The sequence below is a fragment of the Haliotis rufescens genome, unplaced genomic scaffold (assembly GCF_023055435.1).
Source record: "Haliotis rufescens isolate VD_foot unplaced genomic scaffold, xgHalRufe1.0.p SCAF_10, whole genome shotgun sequence".
In the NCBI taxonomy this organism is placed as follows: domain Eukaryota; kingdom Metazoa; phylum Mollusca; class Gastropoda; order Lepetellida; family Haliotidae; genus Haliotis; species Haliotis rufescens.
The window spans coordinates 7,598,195-7,621,282 of record NW_025963780.1 but is presented as its reverse complement, the minus strand read 5'-3'; the positions used below and the strand labels follow the sequence as shown (position 1 = coordinate 7,621,282).

Here is a 23,088-nt window from a genome sequence, read left to right as displayed (position 1 = left end):
TCATTATCCCAGTCACACATTCGATCGGGAGCGGCCCCAAACCTCTTCCTTCCACACTTCGGCGGGAATCGGAAGTTATGACAGACACATCATTCTGACAGCTGCCTTATCTCTATGATGAGAGAGACTGCTATGATTGGTAGTCCTACGAAATAATAAGCCAATCACTTCCATCCATGGTGTCTTATCGAGACAGTGACTTGTGACACAAACTTCACTCCCACCCCCCCCTCCGACCTCTGTTACACATTCAACCCAGGTCTGACCGGGTGGTCGTTCGGGGAGTTCCTTGGGAAGGCAATGGACTATGTATTCGATTGATATGAACACAGATCTTTTATCGGCTGATGACCCTTGAGGATCAGGAGGCTCAGCATAGGTTCGATGATGTCATGCAAACGAGATGAGATGAGTGATTAGGTGATGATGAACAGATAGTCAGCATCAGCAGGAGCGTTTGCCAAACACTCTTCATGACGATCAGTGATCAGCAACGCTTATGAGCGGTATTGTCGCCCCTTTCAGGATCGACAGCCTTGTCTAGAGAGGGAAGGTCATCACAAAAAGGTCAATTGATTAGAGGATTGGTAAGGTCGTCATGTGCTATCTACATTCTGGGATCATCGTTCACAACCATAATTATTTTCACCTGTGTATATCCACATCCTGGCTCTTGTTATGTCAACAGTTCTTGGAGATAGTCTGTTGCCACAGCAGAGGAGGCTTTTCATGGGAGGTCACCCTCAGGTTATTGGCTTGGAACAGAGATATACAGCAGAACGATCGGCAGAGATTCGTCAAATTTTGACAATTTTAAGAATAGTTTACATGAATAAAATATCATGAAGATCAAATTGTTAATTTGTGAAATTGTTTTGCCAGATATACCCTAGAAACATTGTGCCCTTTGATGTCAGCCTACCAACTGGGTTGCTGGGGTCATTGAGTATCCATAAACTCCTTTTAGCATGTTTAGTGATCTCTCATCACTACTCGCAATATCATTGAATAAGCCTAGCAATGCAATGATGAGAGTATTCAATATTTCCATTTTCTGAATGAACATTAAATTCCAAAGGCTAATTCCCCTGTAGCCATGACATCTACATGCCTTGAATGACTTAATTACCATTATTAAAGATGCTAAACCCAATTGTTAATCCCCATTGTAGTGTACATCGACTGTCTGCCATTCTGAACGAGATGTGCAACTATGTCACTGATTAATTACTGTTGTATATATTTATGACTTAATCCATGTCAGGTGACCTTGGCTATATAAGCCTTGGTCCATAGTTAAAACCTTGGCACCTATTCCAAATCTCAAAAACTCAAAATTACAATATAAGCAAGCCTTAAAACCACCATCCCGGGTTGCACCCTCCTTTTATTTTCCCTTTTCGAAACTACCCTAAAGGTGACATATTAAGTGCTGCGCTGGGCAGAGTAAACTGGCTTCAGTCATATTTTCTTATTTGAGGCAAATTGAAAAGAAACATATGGTTTTTTTATCGATGAGTTATAAAATACTAATTGCCAGCTTGATTTAATTAGAAGCTAGTGTTGATCAAAGCCTACATTACAATATAGTTATGCCTCAGTTGTATGAAGCCAATCACTTTTCTACTCAGAGGTCCTTGTGGTCAGCCTAGTACCTATGTCACATTTTAAGATCTTACACAGTACACATGTGTTTTTCATCTGTTTCACTTTGGATGAGTCTACACATAAAGATAAACATATTTCATGAAATGTTTAACTTCCTTTGAGAAAACATCCTAAAATGTGAAAACCTATTTCCTTTTGCGTATGTGCTGTTGTCGAAGCCCTACGGAGAGGCTGAGCGATATGGTCGGTCATTTTGATGTACCGTATTCGACGTAATAATCGCCCAGGGCGCTCTCAAAATTAGAAACAGGGGGCTCTTATTAGAATCTTATTTTGGTGAAAAAAAACAGAGTTGAAAGATAAATTTCATGGTTTATGGTGACTGCCTGAAATGTTTAATACGACAGATATATTTTTCCAGAATTTAATTGCTCATAATTAAGGGTGCATATAACACACTAGTGTGTATTATACGCGAATAAATAAGTCTTGTGTACATTGATCAATCGGAAGGGGTTCTAATTTGGATTGTTCACTAGCCAATATATCAGCAAATATCGCCGTGGGCGCTTATTAGAGCGGGGCGCTTATTATGTCGAATACGGTATATAGCTATATTGTCAAGCACATCACTGTCGCAGATGTTAGGGCTGGGACGAGTCCAAATTTACTACGAGGTGTAAGCTGCCAATATCTACCCCCCTTCAGAGTACACCCGGGTATATTGGTTTAAACATATTTTTATTTCAAAAGAAATCTGGATCGGTAAACAAGCAAAACTTGCTTATGTAAATACCTCTCCAGGTAATAACTTTACAACAGCTGGTTATATATCAGATTATATATAAGATAGTGCTAAACATAAACATACTAAATGCACAAATGAAATATATGAAGCCAATACAATTGGTGTCTGTGAAATAAGATATAGCAGTTTTCCATTACTACATGCATAAAATTAAGCTACGCGAATCTTTTGCTTTTGACAATGAAATCGTGAACTGATTTAAGAATAGTCATGTTTGTAGAACTCAGGGATGTGAAATCTCCGCGGAAACGCGGAAAATCGCGTTTTTTAAAACAGTAGTCCTCGGAAAAAATCATCTTCCGCGTAAAAATTAAATAAAAATTTCGAAAAAAAACACTCCGAAAAATATGATCGAAAACCGGACAACCATCGCGGATTGTCCTGTTTTCGATCAGAGCTTTCACCAGCATAGGTTTTCAGACATCATACGTTTTCTATCACGAATACTTGCACTATAACGTGGGGTGTGGTGTCACACAGAAATTGTAAATACTCAGAGTCAGCTGATGGCTTGTTTTTAAGATAAAGTTGTCTTTTAGCCTGTAAGTGAATGAGATGTTTTACAGTTGTTCATGTGATTAGCGAGAAAACTATGAATGTTTCTTCAGCGTCCAAAACCCCATAACATGGGGATATATGTTGTATTAATGTCTTATGTTTGCAATGGAGTTTTGTTTTTTTCATCAAAAAGTAAGTACAAGGTAAGTTTTTTTTCAATATGCTTCAACATGGGGAAAGGGTCAGACATTGCACGCTTGTGACAGTTGTCCTTGTGTCTGGGGGATGGGGGTTGAAGTTTATGGCAGTATTGCTCCCAGACCTGGCGGGTAGCCAGGGGCGCGAAAGCTATGCCCGATTTTATAAAAGTACTGATTTAACTTCTAAATTTTACTGCATCTGCCATCTTGTTTATTTGACTTATTGACTTTTGCCATTGACTTATTACATTTCTTGGTGTGAATGTTGTCCAAAACTGCACGAAACTGCTTAAAATGCAATCAAATGTTTTAAAAATTTCTGGGGGGGCATGCCCCCAGACCCCCCTAGACTTTTCCTCTTTTTGGGGGAAAACCTGCTCACATCCCTGAGAACTGCTAACTGAACTACTGCCATGTAATATCATTTTTAATACCCATGTGTGTAGAAATACATAGTGTTTCTGATATTATGGTATTTTTGACAGGTATAGAAAAAGTGAATTGCGTCTTCAAAGTGATACCCACAAGTGCAGTCTGATATGTCTGATACATGTCGTCTAAACTTATCAGCGTTAAGGTCACTGCAGCCGAGCCTAAGGCGACAGTGGACAATTTGGCATGATCTATGACCGTATTTTAGGTCAAAATTATTAATAATTGTATCAGAACGATTAATTAAGGATTTAAATTCTTTTAATGAACAAGAATGAGTAACTTCATTGGGTAGAGCGTTCCACAGGTTAATCGTATCCGGAAGAAATAATTTAGCATAGGTCTGGGTTCTACATTTGATTGTTTGTATGTTAGATCTATTTCTAAGGTTATAATTGCTATTATCAGAGACTGGACTTGGAATGAGATCGTTGAGATATACAGGTGAAATACTGTTTTTCATTTTGTAAAATGTAATCACTTTGAAGCGGTGTCGTCGTTCTTTTAAGGACTGAAAGTTTGTTTCATTATAAATTTTAACATGACTGGTACCCCGAACCGCCCCACAAATAGTTCTCAATGCGTCCAAATGTAAATTCTCGAGTAACAATGATTGTTCGTTTGTACAGTTGTCCCAAATATGACAGCAGTAGTCGAAGTTTGATAGGATAAAAGATGTGTACATAGTTTCAAGCGTATTTCTTGTTAGTCTGTATTTAAAGCTCCTTAGGCAGTTGATCATTGGACTGATTTTTCTAATAATTTCGTTAATGTGTATTTTCCATGAACAATCAGATTGAAGTGTAATTCCTAGATGTTTATGACTTTGTACTTCTTCAATAACAGTACTCTCCATGTATAAGTTTGGTCTAAAACCAGAATTGACTTTGCGACTGAATGTTATAGTTTTGGTCTTATCGGGATTGAAACCTACTTGCCATTTTTGGGCCCAGTTTGAGATTTTTGCCAAATCATTGTTGATACAATTTGCTGCAGAGATTTGATCATCAATGATGACATATAAAGATGTATCCCCTTTTTGTGAATTGGTGTTACAGATGCTTGTTTCCAAACTAACGGGAAGGTTTTGTTTTTGAGCGACAAGTTAAATAATTTTGTCAGGATCGGAGCTAGACGAGTCGCTGTTAATTTAAGTAACTTGTTACCTATACCATCTGGCCCTGTTGCCTTAGTTGTATCTACAGAAAGAAGAATATCTCGAACTTCTTCTTGATTTAAATTCACAGATAGTAATGGATCGTCGATTGTATATGGTCCAATAGATGGAAGGTCAGAATCAGGGTTTCTTACTCTTGCTTGATCAGTGAAAGATTCATTTAGGACATTTGTAATATCTTCAATATCATCATATAAAACATTATTTGATACTATTGATGGAAATGACAAATTTTCGGTGTGCGTTTTGACAAATTTTTTAACTAGTCACCACCAGATCTTAGTACCATATGAAGTATTTATGATGTTATCTATTTTTAATTCATGAGCTCTTTTGGCTATTCTGACTGATGATATTACTTTATTCCTGCAAAGCCTAAATTTTACCCAAACTGACGGTCGACTTCTGTTTTTAGCAATTTTGTGAATACGCGTAGTTTCTGGGTATAGTTTCTTTTATATGAACAAAGATAGGGCAGTGATCGCTACAGATTTGATCAATTACACCAGAAGACCTCACATTGTTTTCACAGGATACGAATATTAAATCGAACAAAGTTTTAGAATTAGAGGTTATTCTTGAAGGATCTGTAATTATTTGTTTCAAACCGTACATAGATTGTAAATGTTCAATCTTTTTAGTGGTTTCGCATAGAATATGTTGATTAAAGTCGCCAGTAACAATAGTAAACATATCAAGATCAACAGCATTGCCTATTGATTCATCAATTAAATTCCAATAATGGACACATTTATCAGCATGATAAAATGTACCAATTAAGTAATTTCGAGATTTACATTTAACCTGTATCCATATCGCCTCAAGCTCGGCAAGTTCTAAATTTCTCATTATTTTAGCGTTAGATTATTTTTAACATAAGCCGCAACCCCACCACCACGTTTGGATCTGTCTTTTCTAAATGGAGATTGAAAACCGGGAATCTGTATGTCATTGTATCTTCACTTAACCATGTTTCAGTCAAACATATTACTCGTATGACCCAAATTCTGCGCTTAAAATATTCAATTTATCCCTGAGACTACGATCATTTAGGTGTATAATATTTAAGTCTTTTAAGTAGTTAGGTCCAGGATGAGGGTTCAACATCTCCACAGCAGAGGAGTAGAAAAATGAAGAAAATTGATAGTCGCTGATTATACAAACATCGAAATTTAGAAATGTGTACAAAAATCATAAACTTAAATGAGTATTTAACATGAAGTGTTACTGCAAATGTTCCCACTGCTTGTCTATATTGTGATATGTCAACCGACATCGAATGTTAGTATGATAAACAAAGGCACAGTGGGTCTCAAAAGAAATGGACAAACACACAGACACACACAGCTACAGATATGGCTCGGTACAAGATACATAAATAAGCACTATTTTGGTTTTCTTTTCTTGGACAACAAACAAGTGCGAAAAATTTATCAAAAACAGAGATGAAAAAGTGAATGAACAACACAAACATAGTTTTCTCGGTTCGAGAAACAAAATATCCGAGAAAAACAATCAGGGATAATGCATATCTTAATATTAGGGTTTCACATCAATACAACAGAGAATTACAGCTATTGGACATAATGCAAGTGCCATACTCAAGGGGAATGATGGCCAATGTTATACAGTAATTATAGTTGTATGTTAGCGCTGTTTTCTGGGGTAGGGCGAGAGACACGATTCAGTTACATAACATAAGTTGGCTGCACGCTTTACGCAAGTGGTTTTAATGCCGTTGGATACCTGTTACAATAAAGAAAGAAAACACAAAAAGTAAGTATTTGTTGAATACAATTTAAGAGAGTTATGCAATAGATGTTTTAAATAATGTTTGGTTGAGGGAAATATATGGCGCTGTATCAGAATGAGTGGTCAGCCGGGGTTTTAATAAGTCAGCAATCATATCATATGCAAGCAAAGTGGACCACATCAGTGTTTTGACATTGAATTCTAAAACTTACTGGATTGGGATGGTAATTTTAAACCATGATTACAGAGTATTTACTATTTGAGTTATTTAATATGTGATTAGCTGCGACTTGATTCAATTTACATGAGTTAATATTTAAAGTAGGACTGCATACAATGCATGTGGCCATAAATATGCAGTAGAAAGTCAATCACTGCATGGTTTATTTTACAAGGTCATTGGGTTGAGGTACCAGTACATGTACAGTTTAAGAGAATAGGTGGCCAATAATTTACGATAACTATATTTGTATGCCGTAAGCGCAGCACACGGGGGTAATACGGGAGACTCGCTTAAGTTACATAATATAAGCTGCTGCACACTTTACGCAAGCGACCTCACTGCGACTCTGTCGGCTGTTTTCATACCGTTGGATACCCATAACAATAAAGAAAGGAAACACAAAAAGTAAGTATTTGTTGAATACAATTTTAAGAGAGTTATGCAATAGATGTTTTAAATAATGTTTGATTGAGGGAAATATATGGCGCTGTATCAGAATGAGTGGTCAGCCGGGGTTATAAATATGTCAACAATCATAATATTATTAAATGCAAGCAAATTAGACCACATCAGTGTTTAGACATTGAATTCCAAAACTTACTGGATTGGGATGGTAATTCTAAGCTGTGACTATAGAGTATTTACTATATGAGTTATTTAGTATGTGATTAGCTGCGACTTGATCAGTTTGTGTAAGTTAATACTTACAGTCTGTAAAGTATAATCCTTTATGTTTTGATCATAAGTGGATCAGGACATGAAGAGTGTATTCATATTCCAACCCGGGTAGATTCTGGGAGCTCCCAGAATCTAGCCCCCGTTCCCAGAATCTAGCCCGGTGTAGATAACAATAACCTCTTATTGAATACAACAATTCAAATGTTGTTTTATACAATCAAAGAAGAAATAAATATTGTTTAAACTAATAAAAAATATCTTACAAATCACATTGATTGTTTGAAAGTTGGTGTTGAGAATTGTTTGATGAAATGTCTTACACTTATGTTATTGAATAAGCATAAACATGCTTTGTGAATAGACCTTACTACTTTTGATTGCATATAAAATCATTTTAGTGTCTGTAAGTACTTTTGTTTGGGGAGGCATGTATCACAGCATCAAGAATATATTCTGACTTTAGAAGTCATCACATCATTAAAAGTAGGGGTGACTATTGAGGCATTTTTGACTATTTGGATACTATTGCGATAGTTAAAACAACTATTGCGATACTATTGCGATAGTGGCCCTACTATTGCGATACTATTGCAATAGTTTTCACTTGCAATTATAGCAGGCTTTAGCAGCATATATTTCAGCATTTTGACTGACACCATCAAAATAATTATAACTTTCTGATACTATTTGTAAAGAAAACAAGAAATGAGAAGAAAACAAGTTCAAATTGACCTCTCAAAAACATTTTAATACAAAATTTCACTTCATGTAACTTGTAAAGTCTTAGGTTACTGCAGTGTTTTAGCACCAATGTGAATAAGTGTGATTGAATGACTAGTATTTGACTATATAAACTGTCAAACTAGTTGTCACATTGGCATTTCACTGAATGACTAAATGCGATTCAACATATCAGTTAGGAAACAAAGTTGACAAAAACTGACATGTGGCGTCCGCCATCTTGTCAAAGTTGCCTAGCGACGAGAAGCTAAAGGACGTAATTCTAAATCAAGCAGACAAAGTAGTGCAATCCAAAGGAAAGCACGACAGAGGTTAGATGATCATAGGAGTTGTTTCTATGTTTTTTAAGAAAGTAAATGTACCAAACAAATTAACTATCGAAACTATCGATAGTTAGACAAACTATCGCCAATAGTATCGATTGTTTCAAGTTGCAATCGATAGTGTACTATCGTGAGACAAGCAATTGCAATCAATCGATAGTTCGATGTATCGTTGCACCACTAATTAAAAGCATCCAATTATTTGGCCATTTACATTCTTATTCTTCTAAATATAGTCAGATGGATGTAATATATTTCTCGAAGCAATTGTCATTGCCTTAGTCAGAGTTTTATTGATTATATAATCAATAACAAATAGATGAAACTAACATAAAATATGAGAGCAATTTTATTCTGAAAACCAATATCCAATAATTTTTTAATTTGACGTTTACCTGATATACAGCTTTTCCATTGGACGACAGGTCCGTCACCTGACTGCAAAATTGACGTTCATAAGTGTATGAATGACGCAATTTGACGTTCATACATTTTTCACGAGACCGTGTTCTTGAAATGACATAAACACTGACAGACTACTTTCACATTCCTGGGGAAAACCCTGGGAATTCCCCAGCACGAAAACATACATAAGCATTCTTTCTTATCATTTAGAGCCTTTAATCTTAGTCTCAGCGTTTCAGTATACATTGAGAAACGTCAGAGAGCTTGACTGCATGTCCATTCAAGGATATCCTCGCTACTACCCATCTTAGAGAACAAAATGAAGAAAAGCACATCAAAACTATCGTAGTATCGACTCGATCCATGTCTAGGCTGACAGTGACCATCTCCAGCAATCTATGAATTTACCTTTGTGCCTGTTTGACGCATCTTTTATCACCTTTCAATGATCAGCCAGTTGATCAATGATGACTAACACATGTAACCTCCACAGGTTCATCAACAACTTCGGAAAACTCTCTGTCTTGAGAGATGTAAAGTGATGTAAAGTGAGGGCTCCGACGTTCATACAGTTTGGCCCTCACTCTATGAAGGTTCATACTCCAATGAACTCACACAAAGTGAAGGTCAATTCTTAAATGATTCCATGAATTATTTCAGTGTCACTGGACATTTATCACTACGTTAAAGTGTTCATGGAGGTTGGTAAAATACACTGCACCAATGTACAGCTTCCCAAGTGTGAATGATGCTGGGTGGCATATAGCCATTTCAACTCCTTTCCATAATGGGTATAGACAACAATGTCAGATGTCAGATGTGTACTGAATAGGCATTTATGTAACCTTAATCAGATGACAATCTTGTTACAGCAATTGACCAGGAGAGATCAAGACTGAGTTAGATGCATCCTCCAAAAGAAAACTTCATGTACATTCATCTACATTCTTATCTCACATGTGAGATTTCTTTAATTATGATTTTTACTGTTTGGAAAAACTGTTGCTCCCACCTTTGTCTTCTCAATTTATATAACAGGATATGAATGTTTTTAAACTAATTGTGTACCGAATAGGCATTTATGTAAACTTAATCAGATGACAATGTTGTTACAGCAATTGACCAGAAGATATCAAGACTGAGTTAGATGAATCCCCAAAAAGAAAACTTCATGAAATAAAATGTTTAAATCAAACAGGGTGTAGATTCCAGTGTTAGAAATTGGCACTAGTCCTTTAGTCCTTACCAAACTGCCTAATAGTAAAGGTATCCTAAGGACTAGTAGAAATTGGCCCATTTTATGGGTTTTGCTATATGTTATCATTATAAGGACTAGTGGACAAAAACTGTTAGTTTCTAACCCTGGATTCTGGGAACTCCCAGAGTATACCCCGGGGGTTGATTCTGGGAAAGGGGGGTAGATTCTGGAAGGCCCCAAAATCTAACCATGAATACTTTAAAGGGGGGGGGTATACTTTCAGACTTTACACCGGGTCCCCAGCCCCCTAATACCCGACACTACCCAGGTACCTGCTGTAGGTCTCAAGATATAGGTACATTATGACTGATTGGGAAATGTTTGACCGTATTCCTGTCAAAATGTATTTAGATACACATATAAACTGATCTGGCCATGCATACACTGAAGTTGACTGAAGTTTCATCTTTATGCAAACACATAAAGTCAGAAGGAATGTGTGCATAGTCAGAAAGAAATGTGAACATTTGTCACTTGTAGCGTAACCATAGAGTTCTTGATAATTTTTGCCATAAACATGATAAACTCTTTCAACATCGTAGGCCGGTACACCGGCCAAGAAGCCTTGAGTCCCCAGACACTGCAGGCGGGTAGACCGGCCAAGCTGTAGTCATGTCAAAATAGTATATAATTTTATGAACATACCTGTCATATAATTCATTTATTAAATCTCTCACTTTTCACACTATATGAAATACGTATACAATTTCAATTTATTATTTTTCATTGATAAATTTAAATATGATTCACTATTTCCCGCAATGTTAATTATTGAAAATAAAATCCCTGGACTCACACTTTGACAACAGGTCCACATCAAACATGTCAAAGAGCAAAATAAAGAGATTTCAAGCAAATAATTAAATATACTATACAAAGTAATATATAAAATTAACAAAAATATATCTAAAAGTTGTCAAACTTACAGCTAAGTTATTATTTTCATCTTTTTGTTTGATCACGTGTAATCATGGTAATGTAAGTCACATGACATCTCGGCTTTCGTTGCCTCAATTTCTCTGCTACAAGCATCATCAGAAACCAATTTCTATCCAATAAATCACATGTTACAGTAACGAAAAGACTCTGCCGAGGTTTCTATAGTGTAGACGAAAGAATAAGCTTTCTAATGGTGTGTCATATGGCAGTCTTTGACGTACGTGTTATTTCTTCATGTTACTGAGCGGACAGCCACTGTTATCAGGAAATGGGTGATGACAGATACTATTTATGGTTCTTTTTAAAATCATGTACCGTTTACGTAAACAATGACAATAAAAAAGAAATAGGTAAATGGATTTTATGAAATTTTATATTTGCTGCAAATCGTCAAATTTTCGCTTCCTTGATCCATAATCTGGACGTTATGAATGTGTAAGCTTACATTTTTTTTATTTACAACAAACTTAATTAAGTTGTAAATGCATTGTTTTAATAATATTGTAGCGGCCCGGACCTGAACTTCTGATAAACCTTGAAGTCTGGATGTAACTGAGAGTCAAAACACTTCTTTCCAATGAATAATTAGTTTTTATTCATGTGGGTATAACAATGCCTTATATGGACAACACAATGTTTCCAAATAAGTAGATCCCTCTGAGCTTTAAGGTTTATTTGTAAGGACCAGTGTCAGGGCAAAATAATTATTGCCTGTAACTATAATGGTAGTTTACTGCTATTAATATATATATATGGATGACTTTACAGTTACTCAGATAGCAATTTGTGTCTGTGTTCAAAAATGCAGTCTATTTATAGAAATGATTACATAAGGACAAGGGGAACTTTTGGGCTGAATTATCTGCCCTTTGATTGAAACTGACCTTTAGACTGCCAAAGTCAGAATGACCCAGAATGGATCTCATCGTATTTATAGGTGTGAGAAAATGGTCACATGTCTGTTATTGACCAATCAAATTACGAGAAATTACATCTCTTTACGTCCTTATTCCTTTGAGGGATCTACTTTCACAATGTAAAATCACTGAAATAAAGAGGAAGGCAAACCATCTCAGGAGGTAATTTGGTATAAAAATGAGTATTTATACCAATCAATGAATTCTGTCTAATTGATTCACTAATTGCCTTCCAATATCACAAGATAAACAATTACGTCCTGCTACGTCGAAGCTACGTCCTTGCTGCCTGCCGAGAGGACGTAATAACAACAAGCAACATCGACTGGGAATTACGATGGACAATTCAAAGAGGAAGATTACAAATGTCAGGAGGCAATTGGAATTTATCTGATGCATAAGACGTTTAATAACACAAATTGGCCACTGGTATGCTTTGACAGAAGCACTGGATGTCATATTTATGAGAAACGTTCATAAATAGTGACGCTAAATACTGCGCATGAATACATCAGTGAAGATTACATAGTTCCTGATGTCAGAATTAACAGTAACTTTAATACACGTCTTGACATATCATCAAATACGATTCTGGGTTCCTCTGGACATAGTTCATTAGATTAAATAAACTTTATAATGCAAATGCTAAGCATTAGCCAAATTCAGTAACTTCATCGCGACCTAGGCTAGCTGTCACAAAGTTAAAATGGCGGGCGTCGGCGAAACACGTAGCTTAGCCCTGATCACAAATTCACACAAATATGGATAAATATCAAGCTGCCAAGTGATTGTGATCTGTTTGTTGAAGAACAAAGGTATGATTAATCTGTATCTGATGGTTAATTTGCGTAACTGTGTGCTTAGAACGATGAATTCTTCAAAAGTTACGGTCAATGCAAAACTCTTGAAACAAGTAAACAAGATCGTTTTGACAGGCACGTTGTTGACATCGATGCTTATGAGGTACTGGCACATCCTAAACAATATGCGTAACATGATGGCATGGACATATGATTATTTTTACGAGATAACGGTGTGCCATGAAGCTCTATAAAAGCATGCTATGATCCTCTGATAGATTTCTTACCAAAACGGGATTCAAAACATTGAATTACGTGAAAACGAGGTTGGCAAAAGTATACTGATATATACCTGCAAAACTAATTACAGTTTACAGGATAATTATGATATAATTCGTGCACTGTCATATAACCATCAAAAATACAACAGGGAAATATTTAGGAAATATTTCTAATTTTTACAAGCTGTCATAACTTACATATTTTATAATAAAGACACATTAATATTTATATATTCTTCGTGATGGCCATCACAATATGGTGAACATGACTTTCGTATGTATGAACAGTAGGATTAGACCTTTCAAATGGTGTATAACATGTAGTAGCAAAGATGTTTTACAAGCAGATATTTTCCTTGATAAATGTTAGCTTCATCACACAAGAGTCTTTCGGAACTAGGTGCCACAGCAGTAAAAGCTTCTGGTTGACGGGGGTGTTAAAAGTGTTAAACAATATAATCACGTGCCTAACCATGGGTCCGGGTAGTCTTGTGTGTACCTGGGTCCTACTCAGTACCCACCCGACCCGAGTACCTGAGTTATCCGTCCTAGCTCAAGCCGATGTAGTAGTATACTGAACAACAAAAGAAACGTCACAATGGATAGATGTATGAGAAACCTTATTTGTCCAAACACTGTAAACATACTGCTGTGACACCATTGCCTCTCCCTGGACCGATGTTCTGGAAGACCACAGGAAAAAGACCACAGGGCCTACCCTCTGTCCAAGACGAATTCCACCCCACACCATGATGCTCAGACCACCCCACAAGTCTCTCTCAACAACACAAGCATCCGACTCTTCTCCACTGCTGGTGGCGCCAATGCTGGTGCTGTGTTGCCCACTGAACACAGTCCCGGCGATGACGTGGTGTCAGAATGGTTCCTTGGTGTAGCCTGTGACATTGGAGGTGTCTGTTGGTCAATCGTCGACGCACGGTGTCTGCACTAATGTGTCGCTGGTGTGTCCCCATGGTCTGTCGAGCAGTTTCCGCAGCAGTAACAAAGCGATCTTGAAGATGCTGTCGCACAATCTGACGATCCTGACGTCTGGTGATGACCCTTGGTCTTCCACTACGTGGTTGGTCATCTGTAGTGTTGCTGGTCTGGTACTGTTGCTGGAGCCTGTATATGGTCCTTACGTGGACTTGAAATGCATTGGCTACTTGCCGGGCGGTTTGTCCAGCTTGCAATCGTCCAAGGGCTTGGTGTCGCTGATTTTTTGTCAATCTTGGCATGTGGTAGCAATTCAATAACGAATGAATGTTATCTGATCTGGGTGTTTTTTTATAGGGCAAGAAATGGGGGAACGCATGTGCATTTCAATTTACACAGAACTCAAGTGCATGAGGTTACCATGGCCGTTGCCGTGATGCATTTTGGCGATCGGTTTTATTGTCATCTGCTTTGATTTTTTATCATGAAATTTTATTTTTCCGGACAAGGTTATGTTAAAATTTAGAAACTTTGACAAAAGTTACCGTATTTTCTTGAGTATAGTGCGCACCCATGTATAATGCGCACCCCCCTCTAGCGGGTTCAATATTTTGGAAAAAAAGAAATTTGAATATTATGCGCAGAAAAAAATTACACCGTACCCCTACAGCGAAGTCGGGCAAACGAACGGGTGATGAGAAACTTCGTCAGTACAAATTCGAAATTTGAGATAAAAAATCACCAGACATGTTGATTTACCGTTTAAATTGTATTTTTTGTTCGGCTAGGCATTGTTTTATATCCAGGGATTAAAATTACCTTGTGTATTTTCTTGTTAACTAAGCCGGACACAGCAATCAGCTGTACACATGTTTTCTTGGAATCGACCGGTGATTCGGTCAAGACACACCCAATTATATAACTTTACAGTATTTCAATGCAAGGATCGGCAAAAGTTGTATCTGAAACTATTTTTTTTTAATCAGGAATAATATCTGAATATATTCCAATATCTTGTTAATTTAGATGCAGCTTTTACTAAACATATTTAAAATAATAATAAACCTAAGAGAAGCAGCTGATCGCTGTTGCCGGGGTATTATTTTTTACATGGAACCAGTCTGATCAGTCACCGTCAAGGCTCCTGTGCACGTGATCGCGAGAATTACGTTCGGACATAGAATCGTCCAACAAAAACAAATATGACTTTTATCAAATCAAAGTATGGCATTTATAATATATGTATCCATTCCCTGTCAACTAAAGTTCGTTTCAAGGCGTCAATAGCGGTAATCTGACCGTGGTTGCTGTTAAATTATTGGTGAGTTGTGCGATCTTCCGATCACTTCACACACGATTTCGCCGAAATAAGTTACAAACATAAGTCCAGATATACAAAGAACACTTTTCATAGCCAGACAGTGTAATTACATGAATAATTTCCGAACTTCAGTATGGATTTGTTGACATAGTATTTCCGGTGTTACATGCTCACGGTAATGTCTTTCCATGGGGGAAAAAACATCAAAACTCATTAATTCGTGTATAATGTGCACCCCCTTCTACACAGCTGTGTTTTTTGGAAAAAAAGTGTGCACTATACTCAAGAAAATACAGTACCCAGATATTTAAATGACAACTTTTCATGCAATGTTACTTGGGGTGACGTTTCTTTTCCGGTTCAGTATATATCTATATCATCATGCAAAACAATATGTAGGGTGCACCGAACAGCTTCCATTAGACCAGGGGTCCGGAAACAGTCATATGCGCCGGACAGGTTCGATTGGGAATCTCAAATGTCCGGTTTAAAATATTGCTTACCGGACATTTAAATTTTTCTGTCCGGACATTTTAAAAAGTATTGTCCGGACATTCTTAAATTTTGACCGGACGTGATCAACAGTTAGGACTGAGCAGTTTCTGTCAGCAGTTGTAACACAATGAAGATTATCTACACTGACAAGCTTTGTTTGTTTTGATTGCTGTAAATACATTGTACCTACATGATAGTCCAATCGGTCAATCACTGTAATAGGCAATAAACTGACTTGACACTGATTAATCGAGGATTAATGATTAGACCCATGTGAGGTTTTTGCAGAAGAGGTGCATTTGTTTACAAACAAGAGCAAAGTCTGTGACATGCCTCTGACTGCTGTGGGGTCACTGGAGCAGAAAATTCGCTCGCGGAATAAGGCGAGCAGTGCAGAGTAAGCTCGGGGATTATCGCTTATTATTTTCAAACAATGATTGAGTACGGTCGACGTCATGTTCCATTGATTCATGGTGATGAAGGGATCATAAATGGGAACTAATATACATGTTTTATAATTTCGATTCTTTAGTTATCATGATCATGCACAGGAATGCCTTTTTTTTAGTTATTTAAATATTGACGTTGCACACATCCAAATGTCACCATTCCAACCCCCATTTATCAACAATTTATCAACAGTAGGACATCTTTTACAGTAAGTCAATAATGTTTATAATATTTGTAATGACAATTGTGTTGTACCCCCTTCACATGCATTTTAAAGTATTGGAGCCAAAGCATGCAAATATTTAAGCACTTGACAATTGCCAGGTATTGCTTTCAAATTTTCAGTTGCAAGTATCCATCACAGAATAATATCAAGTGAGAAGGATGAAATGCTTGGTGTCGAATATTTTTGTTCTAATTGTGTTTTTCTTACAGAAATATATTCCAAAGTTGGGAAAAATGCTGCAATTCACACCCGTCCATCCAACATTCATTTTGATGGCTTTGAATTACAAAAGAAACAGACCAGGTCATTTAAGATTGTCAACGCTTCATCAGATGTGCTCAGAATGCATATCATCCCACCACAGAGTAAATATTTCTACATCAAGTACAAGAAATTGGTATGTATACACACTCTTTTTAGGAAAGGTGACTAATAATCCAAATCCATATTTTGTCAACAGTATGGCCATCACCTGTGGGTACTGACTAACCACAGACTTTATGGTAAAACCACAGACTACATGGACTAACCACATACAACATGGACTAACCACAGACTACATGGACTAACCACAGACTACATGGACTAACCACCGACTACATGGACTAACCACAGACTACATGGACTAACCACAGACTACATGGACTAACCACAGACTACATGGACTAACCACAGACTACATGGACTAACCACAGACAACATGGACTAACCACAGACTACATGGACTAACCACAGACTACATGGACTAACCACTGACTACATGGACTAACCACAGTCTACATGGACTAACCACAGACTACATGCACTAAACACAGACTACATGGACTAACCACAGACTTCATGGACTAACCACATACGACATGGACTAACAACAGACGACATGGATTAACCACAGACTTCATGGACTAACCACCGACAACATGGACTAACCACAGTCTACATGGACTAACCACAGACTACATGGACTAACCACAGACTACATGGACTAACCACAGACTACATGGACTAACCACAGACGACATGGACTAACCACAGACAACATGGACTAACCACAGTCTACATGGACTAACCACAGACTACATGGACTAACCACAGACTACATGGACTAACCACATACTACATGGACTAACCACAGACTACATGGACTAACCACAGACTACATGGACTAACCACAGACTACATGGACTAACCACAGACTACATGGACTAACCACTGACTACATGGACTAACCACAGACTACATGGACTAACCACAGACTACATGGACTAACCACAGACAACATGGACTAACCACAGACTACATGGACTAACCACAGACTACATGGACTAACCACAGACTACATGGACTAACCACAGACGACATGGACTAACCACATACAACATGGACTAACCACAGACTACATGGACTAACCACAGACTACATGGACTAACCACAGACTACATGGACTAACCACAGTCTACATGGACTAACCACAGACAACATGGACTAACCACAGACTACATGGACTAACCACAGACTACATGGACTAACCACCGACTACATGGACTAACCACAGTCTACATGGACTAACCACAGACTACATGGACTAAACACAGACTACATGGACTAACCACAGACTTCATGGACTAACCACATACGACATGGACTAACAACAGACGACATGGATTAACCACAGACTTCATGGACTAACCACATACAACATGGACTAACCACAGACTGCATGGACTAACCACAGACTACATGGACTAAACACAGACTACATGGACTAACCACAGACTTCATGGACTAACCACAGACTTCATGGACTAACCACAGACTACATGGACTAACCACAGACTACATGGACTAACCACAGACAACATGGACTAACCACAGACTACATGGACTAACCACGGACTACATGGACTAACCACCGACTACATGGACTAACCACAGACTACATGGACTAACCACAGACTACATGGACTAACCACAGACAACATGGACTAACCACAGTCTACATGGACTAACCACATACAACATGGACTAACCACAGACAACATGGACTAACAACAGACGACATGGACTAACCACAGACAACATGGACTAACCACAGACTACATGGACTAACCACAGACTTCATGGACTAACCACATACGACATGGACTAACAACAGATGACATGGATTAACCACAGACTTCATGGACTAACCACATACAACATGGACTAACAACAGACTACATGGAGTAACCACAGACTACATGGACTAAACACAGACTACATGGACTAACCACAGACTTCATGGACTAACCACAGACTACATGGACTAACCACAGACTACATGGACTAACCACAGACTACATGGACTAACCACCGACTACATGGACTAAACACAGACTACATGGACTAACCACAGACAACATGGACTAACCACAGACTACATGGACTAACCACAGACTACATGGACTAACCACAGACTACATGGACTAACCACAGACTACATGGACTAACCACAGACTACATGGACTAACCACAGACTCCATGGACTAACCACAGACAACATGGACTAACCACAGACTACATGGACTAACCACAGACTACATGGACTAACCACCGACTACATGGACTAAACACAGACTACATGGACTAACCACAGACTACATGGACTAACCACAGACAACATGGACTAACCACAGACTTCATGGACTAACCACAGACTACATGGACTAACCACCGACAACATGGACTAACCACAGTCTACATGGACTAACCACAGACTACATGGACTAACCACAGACGACATGGACTAACCACAGACGACATGGACTAACCACAGACTACATGGACTAACCACAGACGACATGGACTAACCACATACAACATGGACTAACCACAGACAACATGGACTAACCACAGTCTACATGGACTAACCACAGACTACATGGACTAACCACAGACTACATGGACTAACCACCGACTACATGGACTAACCACAGACTACATGGACTAACCACAGACTACATGGACTAACCACAGACGACATGGACTAACCACAGACTACATGGACTAACCACAGACTTCATGGACTGAGCACATGAATGTGGCTCTGAGGAAAGATGGGTGATGACCTGAAATTGTTTGAATTCTGATATAAACTCAACTATTTAACATTTGTTTCTTTGTCAGTCCTGCATCCATGGTGAAGAATTGCTTTCTTCTCACGAGGGTGGATGGCTTTGCATGTATTATTCAGCAAGGGGTCTGCTTATAATATCCAAAGCATCATATAAAATCATGGTTGCCAAATGTAAAATTTGGTCACATCATGCATGTTGGCATCAAATAGTAGACTGATATATTATTTTAACTTGTCTGTTTATAGTTTGCAATTTGTTATGAACAGAACCAGTTTGAAAAAGGCAATGTGTAAAATTATGAAAAGCGAAACTCCATTGTCAGGATAATTAATAATCAGTTATTTAATGTGTTTTTCCTGCAGGAAAGGATGGTGCCAGGCCTCACCCTTGACTGTACAGTAGAGTTTACCCCTGACGAGTGGAGATATTACTATGATTGTATTAGAATCAACTGCCCGGTGAGCTTGCTGTCAATTTGTTGTATGTTGTATTGGGTGGTACAGAGGAAATATGATTACATTCGAGGAAGAATGGACTGGAACCATGGTGTCTTTCTCATAACTTTTGGTTGATGTGTTTGAACCCTATAGCAGTTCTTGGGCACTGGGCACTTATGAGCACTGGGTTGTTATGATATGCGAACTGGTTGATCATCCCCCGGCAAAGTGGTTCATTGACCATGCAGTCAAATTACTGGTTTGTCTGATCGAGGTGTCAAAAACAACATTCACTCGTTCATTAAAGCTCTGCATACTAACGTCGAACCCATTCGACAGAGGTGTCACTTCCCGTGCATCTAATGTCGAACCCATTCGACAGGCGAATAGCATAACGACACCCCAAAATAAAACTCGCCATATCTATTTACCAAGAAGGCTTTGCGTAACATTTAAATTACTATGACATGCATAAATGCTCAGCTTGCTAAATATCAAAACTTTCAGTCATTTATTTACCTCAAAAAGAAAATATCGCGAGTTAAAAAAGTTTCAGGCCAAACTTCTCGGCACACAACTACCAGAAACGGCCATTGTTGACTTTGGGCACTTCACGCTGAGCGGCATGCAGTCCGATATTTTCTTTATATTTCATCATTTTTCCTATTCGATCATAAATTTTTGTTTGCTGGCGAAAGGAAAACACTCATGTTCCTTAATTTCTAAAAATTAGCAACTTTCGGTGTAACTAATTGTAAACAAAAACAATCTGAATCGTAACATCATCGATTGGATGGAACTTGTACGATCATCGCAACGGCGGTAAACAAACAACTCCACATGCATAGTTATCCCGTTAGACTATTACAATCATTTTGTTACATCTAACTTAATTTTCTAGAATTATTGACACGTATGTATAAATCTTTGTAAAAAAATAATTCATTTTTAAAGAGTTTGCAAATGATTTCGTTTGAAAAACTTTCGGACACATTGACAAGCCGACAAATATCAGTGATACGTTTGGGCCTGGCCTAACTCGCGATTTGTTGAGTTGAACAAAGTCAACAAACACTGCGAAAAATGACAAATATTGGATGATACGCAAAATCTGAACTGATATACATTCTAGGTAAACCATTCAATAGCAAAATAATGCAGTTTACGAGAAATAATCAAAATACTTGCAATTTTAGCTATCATATCTAAAACCGGAAGCACGTACCGCATGTGACACATGGAAGCAAAATATGCAAAAGTTGGTAAGCTATCATAAAGAAATTCCGAAATAGATTCAAATTCAAAAGAAACTACATAATTTACTATTTTTCGTCTACTATTTACTATTTATTGATCTGGAGAGCAGTCTTCACTCCTATTTGTTTCATATTTCTTCGTGATTGTCGCCATCAAATGTGTAAGTCTTAATCCAAAACCGTAATGGATTTCACGCTCGGTCATTTTAATTTTAAAATATTTTCTGAAAACGAACGCAACGGAAAGCGATATAACGTATTGATGTGCCATAATAATAACAACATAATATTCTTATTGGTCTAACATTACAAAAAGAACAATTTAAAATATTAAAGATGTTGTTGAAAACTTTCTGAGAACCTCCCGTCCTCTGAACCGATACAATTTTGGTACACGATGAGGTAGTGTAAGTGTAAATATATATAGATTCTAGGCTCCTATATGTGATTTTGTACCCAAAACAAATTAAATTGTACCCAAAATACTTTGTGAATTTGTACCTAAGAAAATAAGACAATAGATCTATAATTATATTTATGTTTTCATGTAGATGAACAGAAACACATAATAAAATATTTCATCAAGTTCCTAATATGATTATGACTGTGATCCTTGAAATTGATTGTTTAGTTTTTAGAGAAAATTGACGTCTTGTCACTGAAGAAGAGGCCAGTTAAAGTTAAGTTGGTTAAACCTAAGTTAGAATGTATTGTTTTGATAGGAAAGTGATATTATGTTAAGTTTAAGACACCAAAATTAATGTATATCTTTGAAATAATTCTAGGTAGATCTACAAAATCACATACCCATTTGGGTAACAAATTACTTGAAAGTTTGGGTACAAAAGTCACAACTGTACATTTCAACTGGTTTTTGTGAATCAATGGGATAAAAAAAATTCGTCTGAATGTTTTCTTTTCTCATTTTAAGACAATAATTTGTTTTACACAACAAAATAGGCAGATCTACACAGATCACGTTTTGTCCTAGAAATATATAAAAATGTGAAAAATATGGACACCTCAGAAATGAGGGCTTATAAGGTTATAATTCTACCTAACTTGTCACATGGTTTGACTTAGATCTAGGTCTATCTAAGAAAAGTCCTTATGAAAATCTTTTTTAATTTTTTTTTATGACACTGACATTTCTGGCACTTAGAGTATTCAAGGAAAGACAGATGTTTTTTTAAATGAAAATATGACTTTCCTCTATAATTCTTTTTTCATGATGACAGGGGAACTTTTATACACACCAGCTGAGGCAGTTGTGATACTGTGATTGCATGCAAAGGAAAAACAGGTTGGAAGCAGTACCTGTATGTATAAAATAGACCACATAAGGTGAACAAAAGCAATGGATTGGCTGACTGGAAAAAATACATCTGGCAAGGGTAAACATGTACACAAGCATGTTTCTTTTCATTCCAACCAGAAGACTGAGATGGCATTTTCTAAGAAACATATGGCTAACTTACCAGCTTATGTGCAACCATGATTCTTGTGATTAAAAAAACAAAAATGTCATGTACTGTTACAAGTACTGTTACTGTAATTAATGTATCATATTCCTATTAAATTATATTTCAGAATTGTTTTATTTGGAAACAAACCACATAATGCACAATATTAATGCCCATATGAGTTTAGTATGTATATGTTAAGGATCTGATTTATTCATTCTTCATGGAATACTAAAATTAAAATGATGACATCAGAGAGTTACTTATTCACATACATAGTTGATTTTCAGAGTGAAAGATAATAATTGTTGAATAAATATGTTTAAACTAAAGATAATAATTGAAGTT

General features: G+C 37.3%; 1 protein-coding gene across 3 annotated transcripts in view; it reads left to right on the top strand.

Annotated features, from left to right (window-relative positions):
* The window catches only part of LOC124118005 (cilia- and flagella-associated protein 221-like), a 244,435-nt gene that overhangs the window by 29,572 nt on the left and 191,775 nt on the right, over positions 1-23,088 (top strand). For all 3 annotated transcript variants that reach the window (XM_046480041.2, XM_046480039.2, XM_046480040.2), the window contains exons 2-3: positions 16,678-16,865; positions 19,947-20,042. In XM_046480041.2, the coding sequence (XP_046335997.1) occupies positions 16,678-16,865; positions 19,947-20,042 (284 nt within the window). The remainder of the gene's footprint in view (positions 1-16,677; positions 16,866-19,946; positions 20,043-23,088) is intronic.